General features: G+C 36.5%; 1 protein-coding gene across 1 annotated transcript; it reads right to left on the reverse strand.

The window, feature by feature from the left end:
- Positions 1–439: 439 nt before the first annotated feature.
- On the reverse strand, positions 440–10486 carry RERGL (RERG like). Its single transcript, XM_006080192.4, has 5 exons — positions 10342–10486; positions 8692–8748; positions 5793–5866; positions 3890–4038; positions 440–1158 (listed from the first exon to the last, which is right to left on the reverse strand). Exons 1-5 carry the CDS (start codon positions 10391–10393, stop codon positions 876–878), a joined length of 615 nt encoding a protein of 204 aa, XP_006080254.1. The 5' UTR covers positions 10394–10486; the 3' UTR covers positions 440–875.
- Positions 10487–12440: the final 1954 nt, after the last annotated feature.

Consider the following 12440-nt stretch of genomic DNA (forward strand, 5'->3'; position numbering starts at 1 on the left):
AAATTGATAAATTAAACTCTATAATATATTGAAGAAGTGAAGTGAAAGTTGCAGCCATGTCTCTTAGATACCCCATGAACTATAGAGTCCATGGAATTCTTCAGGCCAGAATATGGACTGGGTAGCCCTCCGCTTCTCCAGGGGATCTTCCCAACCCAGTGATCAAACACAGGTCTCCCACATTGCAGGCAGATTCTTTACCAGCTGAGCCACCAGGGAAGCCCAAGAGTACTGGAGTGGGTAGCCTATCCCTTCCCCAGTGGATCGTCCTGAGCCAGGAATTGAACCAGGGTCTCCTGCACTGCAGGTGGATTCTTTACCAGCTGAGCTAGCAGGTGAATATAACTATCAGTTCAGTTCAGTCGCTCAGTCGTGTCCGACTCTGTAACCCCATGAATCGCAGCACGCCAGGCCTCCCTGTCCATCACCAACTCCAGGAGTTCACTCAAACTCATGTCCATTGAGTCAGTGATGCCATCCAGCCATCTCATCCTCTGTCGTCCCCTTTTCCTCCTATATATAACTATATATTTCATCTAAAACACATATATAAAATAAAGGTAAGGGAGCCCTAAAGAATGGTAGTTTAAGAAAGTTACATAAGCAGGGTTTATTCGGTAAGGTAAACTGTACAGTAATCCACTATCAGATTATACTAATATTATTCTGTGTATAGAGAAAAGTGTGAAGCAAAATGTATAACATACAAGCAACCAAAAAGGCAAACTATATATTTGAAAACACAGTTGTGGTTCCTGGTCAATTATTTCATATCTCTAAGAGAATGTTTTCGCTGCACACAAAAGGTAAATTTAATTCCCATACAAATGTTTGAAACTCTCTGATATAATAAATCCCCCAGGATCACATGTCTACTAAACAGATTTCCTTCTTTTTCCAAATACATTATTGATCAGCTTGGCCATGGATTTAGATCCACTGTATCTTCTCTTTTCTTTGAGTTTGAAGTTTGTCAGGATGTCCCTGATAATTCTGATAAACATCATTTCCACCTCCAGAGATTGCTCTGCTGCAGACAGTTCACAGAATTGGCACCGGTTATCCAATGCCAGTTTGTGCCCTTCTTCCCAGCCAACCTCTCGCACATGACAGAGATCTTGCTTGTTACCCACCAAAAGCACTGTTGACTCCACAGCTCTGAAATACAGATACACAATTCTTTGGTAAGACTGCTTTAACAGCTCTTTTTTTATATATTAAGTAGGTTTATATAAAAATGAATTATGGACACCCCCCCAAAAAAAAGGAAAAAATATTGTGTGTGTTATTTGTGTTCGTGTGTATCCTCATTTACTCATAAAAAGGATTTTAGATTAAATGTAAATGACACAGACCCAACAAAACTCCTAAAGCATAAGATTTGAAGTGGCACAAATCTATTCCTGGAACTATGGCTCTGTTTATTAGCAAGACATGAGTGTGACATCATTTTCCACTTTCAGTTCTCTTATATGTTAAAAAACAAAAAAGGTAAAATAGTTCTCATCACCCAGAATGAATAAGTATGTAGAAAACCTAGCTCAATGCCAGGCTATAATAAAAAAATAATAATAATAATAAAAGCATCTTTTATTAAAGATGCTTATTAAGCATTATTTTTCATTTTCTTATCAATTGAAAGAGAAGGACTAGCTACTGCTTCTTTATTAATTAAACAATTTAAATACAGTTTTCTTAAGGAAAAATATTATTCAATACTCATCATTGTTTGTTCCCTGTTAATATTCATTATAACATATTCTAAAGAAAATTTTACCATCTTGTAACTGTGTACAACTTTTCTGATTTATTTAAGAAATATATTTCTTTGTAAGGTAATGTCTTTGGCAAATATCAATACAATCTCTGTGGTTACAGTGCAACATTTCTAAAGCAGAGTTTCATTTGAAGAATACAGTATGGCTACTAGTCCTTAAATGACAAGAAATAGTGCCAAGATATCTACTATAGAGAAGAAATGGGAAAATGAAGTCTTCAACACCATCTCAAGAGATACTGTATAGAAACCACCAAAGTATGTTTTATTCACATGATGGTTTGAGCCATCAAGGAAAAAGCATTGCATGTCTAACACTAGACTCTTGATGATAGTAACAGTACATTATGACATAGTTCATATACTAATAGTATCTCTTTATATAGGGCTTCCCTGGTAGCTCAGCTCGTAGAGAATCTGCCTGCCATGCAAGAGATCCCAGTTTGATTCCTGGGTCAGGAAGATGCACTGGAGAAGGGATAGGCTATCCACTCCAGTATTCTTGGGCTTCCCTGGTGGCTCAGACAGTAAAGAATATTCCTGCAACGTGGGAGACCTAGGTTCGATCCCTGGGTTGGGAGGATCCCCTGTAGAAAGGAATGACTACCCACTATAGTATTCTGACTTGGAGAATTCAATGGACAGAGGAGCGTGGCAGGCTACAGTCCATGGGGTCACAAAGAGTTGCACACGACGGAGTGACTTTCACACATATAGTTCAGAAAATTATTGTGAAGAATTAATGGGAAAGAATAAATGAAATATTTTGAAGGATAAGTCACAAATATCAGATATAATTTTTTAAATGCCATATTTTCTTTCTATCTATAGATAAGAGATTTGGAAATAGACTCTACTTAAAGATTAAAAATTGGAAATACCCAAGAATTATTTGATCAACACATTAAGAAGATTGCCTGAGAATGTCAAATATAGGGATTTTTAAAATATACATTTTTAATTCTTCTTGAGTGATTCTCTTGATAATGAATAATAGCAAAGTAATTTTAATTACTTACCCTTACCAAAGTTATGGTGCTTAAACATAAAGTATTTAACACCCAAAACAATGGAGTTCCCTCAAAATCAGTAATATTATAGGAAATCAGAGCCCTGAGCTTTCTTAGTAAAATCATATTCTTTTCTCCTACCATGTTTCCATCAGTTCTATAATCAGAAAAAGAAGGTCTAGAAATTAAAGGGTTTACCCAAGGTCAATCAGATATAAACAAGAATTCACATCGAATGACTCCAAGGGAACACCCCTTATCAATTATTATCTGATTATTTCTTGATAATGGGCATTTAAAAGAGATATTAAAATCACAGTTATCAATTTTAAGGAATGATTTTGTGCTTCCTTGCTTCCCAGATTAGCATGATATTAGAGAAGGGCAAATCTGGCTAAGAGCACAAAGAATCCCTTACACCAGCATGTTGAACAAAAATAACTATTTTAAAGGGAAAGGATAAAACAATCGAAAAAAAAGGAAAACTAAAAATAGGAAATTCATAGGTTTAAACATATATCTACTAATGCAAAAATAGTCTAAGGCATCATTATTTTCCTGCATAATGACTTGTGTCAAGACATTAACAATAGGGCATTGTAGATTAGCTCTTTATTTTAGGAGGTGAAATGGAGAAAAATGTAGTCTCATACTTAGAATTTGTAATGGTTTGATTGTTCAGTCTATTTTGCTTTGTAGACTGAAAATACCAATGACTAGGAATTGAATGCCAAATGTAATATATCTGGATTTATTTAGTATCCTTAACATTTTTGTGGGAATGAAAAAGAAAGGTGGAAAGGGAACTATCTTGTGTACAAAGGACTATTATTTTGCAAGCGAGTGTCATGTTAACAATAGAAGCTGTCTTGTAAAACAGTCATTTATTCAGGGCAAGTTAACTGTTGATGTCATTCAGGATATAAAGTATTCTCATCTTACTCCTTTTACTACGTGTGTAACTCCTGTGGAATGGAAGGTGGCTTGTTCAGGGCTGTTAAATTTTGTAATTGGAAGCCTGTATTAAACTCTTCCTAATGATGCTTACAGCTCTATGATGATTTACTAAAAAAAAAGTAGAGAGGAATGAAAAATACCTCACCTTTTACAATGACTTGTCTGTGGCTCCCGAATTCTGTAGATTAATGCTTTTGCAAATGCAAAGGAAGACCTGTCACTGATGTCATACACAATAACAAACCCATCTGCCCAATGCAGCTCACTTGTGAGGGAAAATTTTGCTTTCTGTGGCTGAAAATAAATCAAACACATTGAAAGTGGTAGGATCGGACCTCTGTATTTTACATGACAGACAGCTAATTAATGGAGACCCATTTTACCTGGAAGAGAATTCAATAAGCAAATACTGCTATTTTCTAAAATGCAGTTTCTTTGTATCACACTTTTTCTTTTATCAAAAGTGATCAAATTTTTTTTAAAAAATAAAGAACTATAATAAAGTTACATCTATTTCATTTGATAACTTTTTCTCTAAAAAAAGCTTCTCTTTTTCTGAAAATTTGATGAGCCCTAATAATTGCCTTTTACACCATATCCACACAGGAGACAGTATCTTCCATATTAGTAAACAGAATATGTATTGATTTTTTGGTACCAGATTTAAATCAGTAAAGCAACAATAGTGATTAAGGTTTAGCAAAAAAGATTTGAAGGATGTTTGCCATACCCAACAAAATCTATCCCACAGGGGATAGAGGTGTTTTGAAATATTGAACAGCTGGCCACCTTTCTCTTAGTTATATAATTGTATTTAAACTTTTTTAATATAAATTTATTTATTTTAATTGGAGGCTAATTACTTTACAATATTGTATTGGTTTTGCTGTACATCAACATGAATCCACCACAGGTATACACGTGTTCCCCATCCTGAACCCCCTACCCAACTCCCTCCCCGTACCATCCCTCTGGGTCGTCCCAGTGCACCAGCCCCAAGAATCCAGTATCATGCATCGAACCTGGACTGGCGATTCGTTTCATATATGATATTACACATGTTTCAATGCCATTCTCCCAAATCATCCCACCCTCTCCCTCTCCCACAGAGTCCAAAGGACTGTTCTATACATCTGTGTCTCTTTTGCTGTCTCGCATACAGGGTTATCCTTACCATCTTTCTAACAATATCATATATGAAATGAGTCTCCAGTCCAGGTTTGATGCACAGTACTGGATGTTTGGGGCTCGTGCACTGGGACGACCCAGAGGGATGGTACGGGGAGGGAGGAGGAAGGGGGGTTCAGGATGGGGAACACGTGTACACCTGTGGCGGATTCATGCTGATGTATGGCAAAACCAATACAATAATGTAAAGTTAAAAAATAAAATAAAATAAATAAATAAATAAATTCCATATATATGCGTTAGTATGCTGTGTTGGTGTTTGAATAAAGGGGTTTGTACTCAAAATCCTTCTTACTTTGGTTTTATCGACAGTGGTTTAGTTATCTGGTGGCTCAGACAGTAAAGCATCTTGCTTACAATGCGGGAGACCTGGGTTCGATCCCTGGGTCAGGAAGATACTCTGCAGACGGAAATGGCAACCCACTCCAGTACTCTTGCCTGGAAAACCGAACGGACGGAGGAGCCTGGTAGGCTACATTCCGTGGGGTCACAAAGAGTCGGACACGACTGAGCTACTTCACTTTCACTTTCTTTAGTTATCAACAAATGCAACTTAGCAAACATATAAATTGAATTAATAAGCCATTAAACTATTAGTATTTGACAGCTACATTGTGACCTGATAAAAATATATTATGAAAGCATAATAATATTGCTATTTTAAAGGTATCTGTAACATGATAATTTTGTCATAACTTTACAGAGAAGCTAGATAATATAACACTAAAATAATTTCTTAAATTTTTAATAATTAAAATTGAGAAGTAAGTTCAATATTAAGGCTAGCAACTGCACACTTAGCGTTATCCTATCTTCTTCAAATCATGATTGAAAACATAAAAGTATTTTGTTTTACTTACCTGAGAACAAGGGTCATATATTTCTAGATTCAATTGCTTCCCTTCCAAACACAAATGTTTGTTATAGATAGATTCTGCAAAATATGCATATACTCATTATCAGTATGGAAATACTCCAGAATTTTAAAACATGACTTTATATTTGGATCAGCCAAATATAAATACAGTCCTATAAATTCAACCAGTCATATTTTAGTTTTAGTGGCTTTCCCTTATTGATAGTGGTCCAAAAAATGTATTTGCTATATTTGCTTATATATATTTCTTAAAAATGAACTTCACCACTGTACCTATTCACCGACATGCTTTTGTGCCTATATTACTATAGCCTTTAGAAGAGCATCTGCCACATGACAGTTGTTCAATAAATACTTCTTGAATGAATGAAAGACTTCATTTCTGTAACTGTCCCTCCAGTGTTTTCATACAAGACCTATTTCTCTCCAGAATCGCATACTGATACAATCTCCAACTGACACATGACCCATTCTAGCAAACACTCCACAACCCATGGTAGAAAAATGTAGCTGACATTTGGGAAAGCCGGCTTCAGAGGGTTAGGGATGACCTTTATTTTATGTAATTCAATTAATTAATTAATTGTTGGCTGTGCTGGGTCTTTTTTGCTGTGGGAGCTTTTCTCTAGTTGTGGTGCACGGGCTTCTCACTGCAGTGGTTTCTCTTGCTGGGAAGCACAGGCTTTAGGGCGCTCAGACTTCAGTAATTGCAGCATGTGGCCTCAGTAGTTGTGGCTCCCAGGCTCTAGAGCACAGGTTCAACAGTTGTGACACATGGGCTTAGTTGTTCTGCAGCACGTGCGATCTTCCTGGACCAGGGACTGAACCTGTGTCTTCTGCATTGACAGGCGGATACTTTACCACTGAGCCACCAGGGAAGCCCAGGGGTAAATTCTGAGATCCTTCTAGGCTACACAGAATGAATTTATTACTGTTTCATTAAATCTTAAAATATGTTTTCAGACAGTTTATTCTAAACTTCATAAGCTTACTACCGTGAGCTATCAGCAGTAAGGAATGTGCCTGCAGTGCAGGAGACACAGACGCAGGTTCGATCCCTTGGTGAGGAAGATCCCCCGCAGGAGGAAATAGCAACATACTCCAGTATTCTTTCCTGGAGAATCCCATGGACAGAAGAACTTGGTGGGCTACAATCCATGGATGCAAAGGAGTCAGACATGACAGAGATTAAACAACAGCAACAACCATGAGCTACATCATTTCCTCCTGAGACCTTTAAAAATACCTACTCTCAATACTCAAAAACTGCCAGCAGGGGTCACCAGCTCTTAACATTTTAGAATTTTATTATTTCCCCCTGTAGCCTTCATTTACACATAAGGTCATTTTTTGGCTAATTAATCTTCTTGCTGTGGACCTTTAACTCACTTGATTGTCTTTATAAATGTCTCTAGGTCTTATTTTTCAATAGAGGTGTAATAGCCAGAAATATGCATACTTCATTTGCTTATATAACTGTGTTGTATTAAAGATTAAGGTTTCATTTAATTTTGCTGCTGCTGTTGTTCTTTGTAAGTGTGTATTGTTTTATAGTTTTGGAACACTTTCTCATGCCTTACTCTTAGTTTGTGTGTTATCTGGCCCTTTATGACTGAAGTTGTTGACCTGAGAAATGAAACAATAAGAATTTCTCTTTCTATATATTTTTTTCTTTCTATAATCAGTTTTCAAGAGCTTGCCCTAAAACACTCACAGCATCATATGAACTAAAATACTATGTTGGCTACATGCAGGCAGCAACACAATGCAATACTTCAAAGTTGTTTTCTAAAATATTCTAATAATGTATCTCATAAATGAATGCTAAAGATTTTTGTTGTTTATTTCTCATGAAAAACACTTGCAATCGTAACTTCTTACTCTAAGTATAATGGAATGGAAAAAAAAATCCCTTTCTCCCAATTCTATTTCTTAAAATCTTCATTCCTGTTAAAAAGACAAAAAACCTTTCCCCACCATGCCTTCAATCAGGTAAGATATTAGTAGCATTATATAGATTAATTGTTGAGCCAAAAATATATTCAAACTTCTGGCAAAATTCCCCACTTTTTATTAATTCCCCACTGTGGCATTTCCCATATGTCATGCTAATTTTGAGAAAAATAACAAAATTATAGTAGAGTTAGTGAAATGATCCTAAGATTATATCAAGGTGCCCTGGCACCTGTTTTAGAATTTCTCTGAAACTTAGGTAAGCAACCTACATAATTATGATATGATCTTTAGTCAAAGCATAATTTTCCTGTTATTTTCACATGGTCTTGTGAAAATAAGCATTTATTAAATAAATGCTTTAAATAAAATAAGCATTTATTTTGTAGTTACTTGTGCTTTTATAATTAATTTGTCTTTATCTCTCAGCAGATGTTGCTTTAATTTTAAAATTGCTTTAGTTTAACAAAACCCCCACACTCACATGCTCTGCAACGGTTGGTGCAGATGGGTGGGTCCCAGGTTTAAGGTTTTTCTAGTTCTAGACTGAAATCAACTGGATTTCTAATGTATCTCAGTTAACATAAAACTGGATAAATTTTATCATGAAAGAATATTTAATTAAAATACTTATTTGGGCTTTTAAAATCAGAGTCCATGAATTAAACAAGTTGCTTAAAAGTGCAAAAATGGAAGATTCTATGAAAATGCTTCTCTGATGTTGTTAATTTGAAGAAGAAAATGGAACCCACTCCAGTATTCTTGCCTTGAAAATCCCATAGACAGAGAAGCCTGGTGGCCTACATACAGTCCATGGGGTCGCAAACAGTCAGATAAGTCTTAGCAACTGAGCACACACGTGCTGATGTTAACTGATGATGCTGAAGTTTTAAAGTTTTAAAGTGAAAAAGTCTAAAGTAGCGACTTACCAAAATTAGAAGCATATTCTCCAATGAAGCGCTTGGTAAGAAACCTTACTATAAGGGCTGCAAAACAAAACAAGCTGAATTTAAGGTCTTATCAGTTTTAAGACACAGGTAACAACTTAGCTACCCTGGTGGCTCAGACAGTAATGAATCCGCCTGCAATGTGGGACACCTGGGTTCAATCTCCGGGTTGGGAAGATCCCCTGGAGGAGGAAATGGCAACCCACTCCAGTATTCTTGCCTGGAGAATCCCATGGACAGAGGAGCCTGGCAGGCTGCATTCCATGGGGTCACAGAGTCAAACAGGGCTGAGCAACTAAGCACAGCACACATGTATGTACGTAAGGTTTTATCTCTTGGCTTAAAAATTACTAAGTATTAATGAAGACCTTGAAGTTTTACTAAATTCTGGTCTAAATAATAATCAGTAAGATTAGCATCATAAAACCGTAAAAATTAGGAGGCTAGAAAGAAAGTGATCTTACTGTGGTGCCCACCCAATTCACTGTGTAAGTAATTCACTAAGGCAAACACACATAAGAAACCTCAGCTTTGCAACAGAGACAGATTTCTTATTAAATCTGAGATGCAAGAACCATGATATCTTTTTATTTCATCAAATTAACTGTGGCTCCAAGGTGCCACATGTTTGTAATAGTGGCCAGGACAGTATCACACCTTTGCGATTGTTTAAGGAAACAGGGACTTCAAAATCCAAGAAACAGAGGATCGCCCTCTAGTGTTGGTTAATCTTACTGCAGCTCCTGGGTCTGGCCGGTTAGGATTCACTAGGCTCAGGCGGCTCTATTGGCAGCATCCTTACTACCACCATGTAACAAAGACAAACGCGTAGCTTCCAAGGTCATGGGCACCGTGTCGCTCAGTTCACAGGCATTTAAAAAGCCATGTCCTCATCTCCCTTCAAAGTGTTTTGTTTTTCTTTTTGCTCCTCTGAAACGTGGCTTATGTATACCTATGGCTGATTCATCTTGATATTTGGCAGAAAACAAAATTCTGCAAAGCAATTAACCTTCAATTAAAAATAAATAAATTTTTTAAAAAGTTAAAAATAATCCACAGGTCTTCACACATTTCTCTCCACTGCTTGGCCACTGAGGCTTCTCAGGTGGCGCTGGCAGTGAAGAACCTGCCTGCTAATGCAGGTAGACACAAAAGATGTGGGTTCAACCCCTGGGTCAGGAAGATGCCCTGGAGGAGGGCATGGCAACTTACTCCAGTACTCTTGAATGGAGAATTCCATGGACAGAGGAGCCAGGTGGGCTACAGTCCCTAGGGTAGCAGAGAGTCTGACAAGACTGAAGCGACTTAGCAGGTGTGGGGGCAGGTGTGACAGAGTGAGAAGTATGTGGGATCATGATGGAGGGATTTCCTGTTGGCCCTACTTTTTTTAAACATCAGTAGAACAAGATACAAATTAATACTTCAAACAGATGTATTCTTCACCCTGTATATACATTTTATAAATACAAAGTTAATTGCATTGCTTGCTTATAAAATGAAAACTCCTACTGAGAAATAATATATAGTTATATCAAGTCTATAAATTATAATATGTTTATATATATATAATGGCAATATATTTCTCACTCTTTATGTAGTATACACCAGAAAAAAAAACAAAAACACATTTACCAGATTTTCCTGTTCCTTCACCTCCCAAAACAGTAAGCTTCACATCATTCATCTTGCTTTCCTCCTCCTTCTTGGTCTGTCCTGTTTTCTGCGGTTATCCTGAGTTGAGCCAAGCATGTGTTTTCCAACATCCTTTTTATTATTGCTACTCTAATTCCCCTAAGGCCAACTCCACCCCATACTCCTACCATCCAATAATAACTTTAAAAATATTTTCAATTAGGTTTGAACATGTCTCTTAAAAAAAAAATAAGTGGACTTACTATTTAGATACACAAAGAAATATTTAGCCAGTAGTTAAGAGCTTAACGGAAGCTTAGCTCCTCATATTCAACTTTCATGTACCTAAAGTATCTACCTTCTCCTAGAACCTAGAAAAATTATCTTTCTTCATGAATAAAGTTTTTAGAGGATGGGTAAACATTCCTGTAAATTTCCTATAACTGGATTAGTTTTGCTTTTTACCTATTAATAGCTGAGGCTACATTTTCTTGGAATTTTCTTTCCTGTGAAAGACAAGGTGAGATGTGCCTGTGTGCTAAGTTGCATCAGTTGTGTCCGACTCTTTTTGACCCTATAGACTGTAGCTTGCTAGCCTCCTCTGTCCATGGGAATTTCCAGGCAAGAATACTGGAGTGGGTTGCCATGCCCTCTTCCACCAGCTCTTTCTGACCCAGGGATCAAGCTCACAGATCTTATACCTCTTGCGTTGGCAGGCAGGTTCTTTACTACTAGTGCCACCTGGAAAGCCCTTATGTAATAGTTTATAATTAGGAAAAAGAAATTTTAAAAAAGAACATTTGGAAGGGCTGTTCTGATATAATTCACTCCTGCTATGAAATAAAAGGGTAAACCTGATATGTACAATTACCACTCCGTTACCCTTTTTTTTTGTCAATGGTCCTTGCTACTCCAAGAATCCAAATTACTAATATTTTCTTCCCTTTCTTTCTCCTCATTTGTATATGTATAAATTTGAGAATTGAGAAAAGAGTACAACAACAAAAAGAGAATGATTCAAACTTTGTGGACTACATTTTAAGACCCAGGTAAAGAAGTTTCATTTCTAGGTTGGGTCTATTGTAGAAACACATGGTTCTTAAAAATGCATTTATTTAATAAACATTGATTAACTGCTACTCCTTGTTAAGGTTATATTGAGTTTAATTAAATAGGTCAACAATTAAATTATTTAATAAAAAATTTTCTGCCCTGTTAAAGTCTACAATCTACTAGGGGGAAAATGGAAATAGAATTATAATAAATATTATCATTGCTAAAATGGAGCTTTGATGAAGAGCTGGAGAAAGTAGACCAGAAGATAGAAGAGTCTTCAAAAAGTAGGTAAAGTTTGAAACATGAACAGGACCTATGGAGAGGAAAGAAAAAGTGAATGGGGATCAGGAAGATGCGTCTATTCCAAAAGAAGAAATAGACTCCATAAAGAAAAAAAGGCAAGATGGAATATGACGATTTGTGGGATTAACAAGGTAACAGATGGATAACTTAGATTTTCCCTTTTATTACAAATTATAAAGTATTTTTAAAATAAGCACTGCTCTCTATTTAATCCATGTCACTGTATTAAAAGTAACAAGAATGATTTTTTAATGATGTTTATCAGCTGATTTATTATACTTTAGAATTAAATGGCTTTCCTCTTTTGGGAGAAATCCTAGTCTTCCTAAAAAATTTCTGATTTATGTCTTTAGAAAGTTTAATATATCTAATGATAGGAAGGAACAACTTAACTTCATAACAAGCATGACACCGAAAATAACATATGAAAGGTTGTTATTGGCATTTTCTCATTGCAGCCGGTTCTTCCCTATGTCCACTGGATCCCAAAGTATATTTAGTTAAGAAAGCAGTATGGGATTGAAATAGAGTGAAGTTTATAAACCTGAACAAAGAGAATATCAGTCAGTTAGTCAGTTCAGTCGCTCAGTTGTGTCTGACTCTTTGTGATCCCATGAACCGCAGCACGCCAGGCCTCCCTGTCCATCACCAACTCCTGGAGTTTACCCAAACCCATGTCCGTTGAGTCGGTGATGCCATCCAGCCATCTCATCCTCTGTCGTCCCCTTCTCCTCCTGCCC

Source organism: Bubalus bubalis, chromosome 4 (assembly GCF_019923935.1).
Source record: "Bubalus bubalis isolate 160015118507 breed Murrah chromosome 4, NDDB_SH_1, whole genome shotgun sequence".
NCBI lineage: Eukaryota > Metazoa > Chordata > Mammalia > Artiodactyla > Bovidae > Bubalus > Bubalus bubalis.

What these genes read in the sequence shown, in the direction of transcription:
- RERGL (XM_006080192.4), bottom strand. Translation starts at nt 10,393, where the DNA reads ATGAATGATGTGAAGCTTACTGTTTTGGGAGGTGAAGGAACAGGAAAA. An exon ending in AGAATATGCTTCTAATTTTG is followed by an intron (nt 5,867 to 8,691) that starts GTAAGTCGCTAC and finishes CATATTTTGCAG; the next exon opens with AATCTATCTATAACAAACAT. An exon ending in TATATGACCCTTGTTCTCAG is followed by an intron (nt 4,039 to 5,792) that starts GTAAGTAAAACA and finishes ATTTATTTTCAG; the next exon opens with CCACAGAAAGCAAAATTTTC.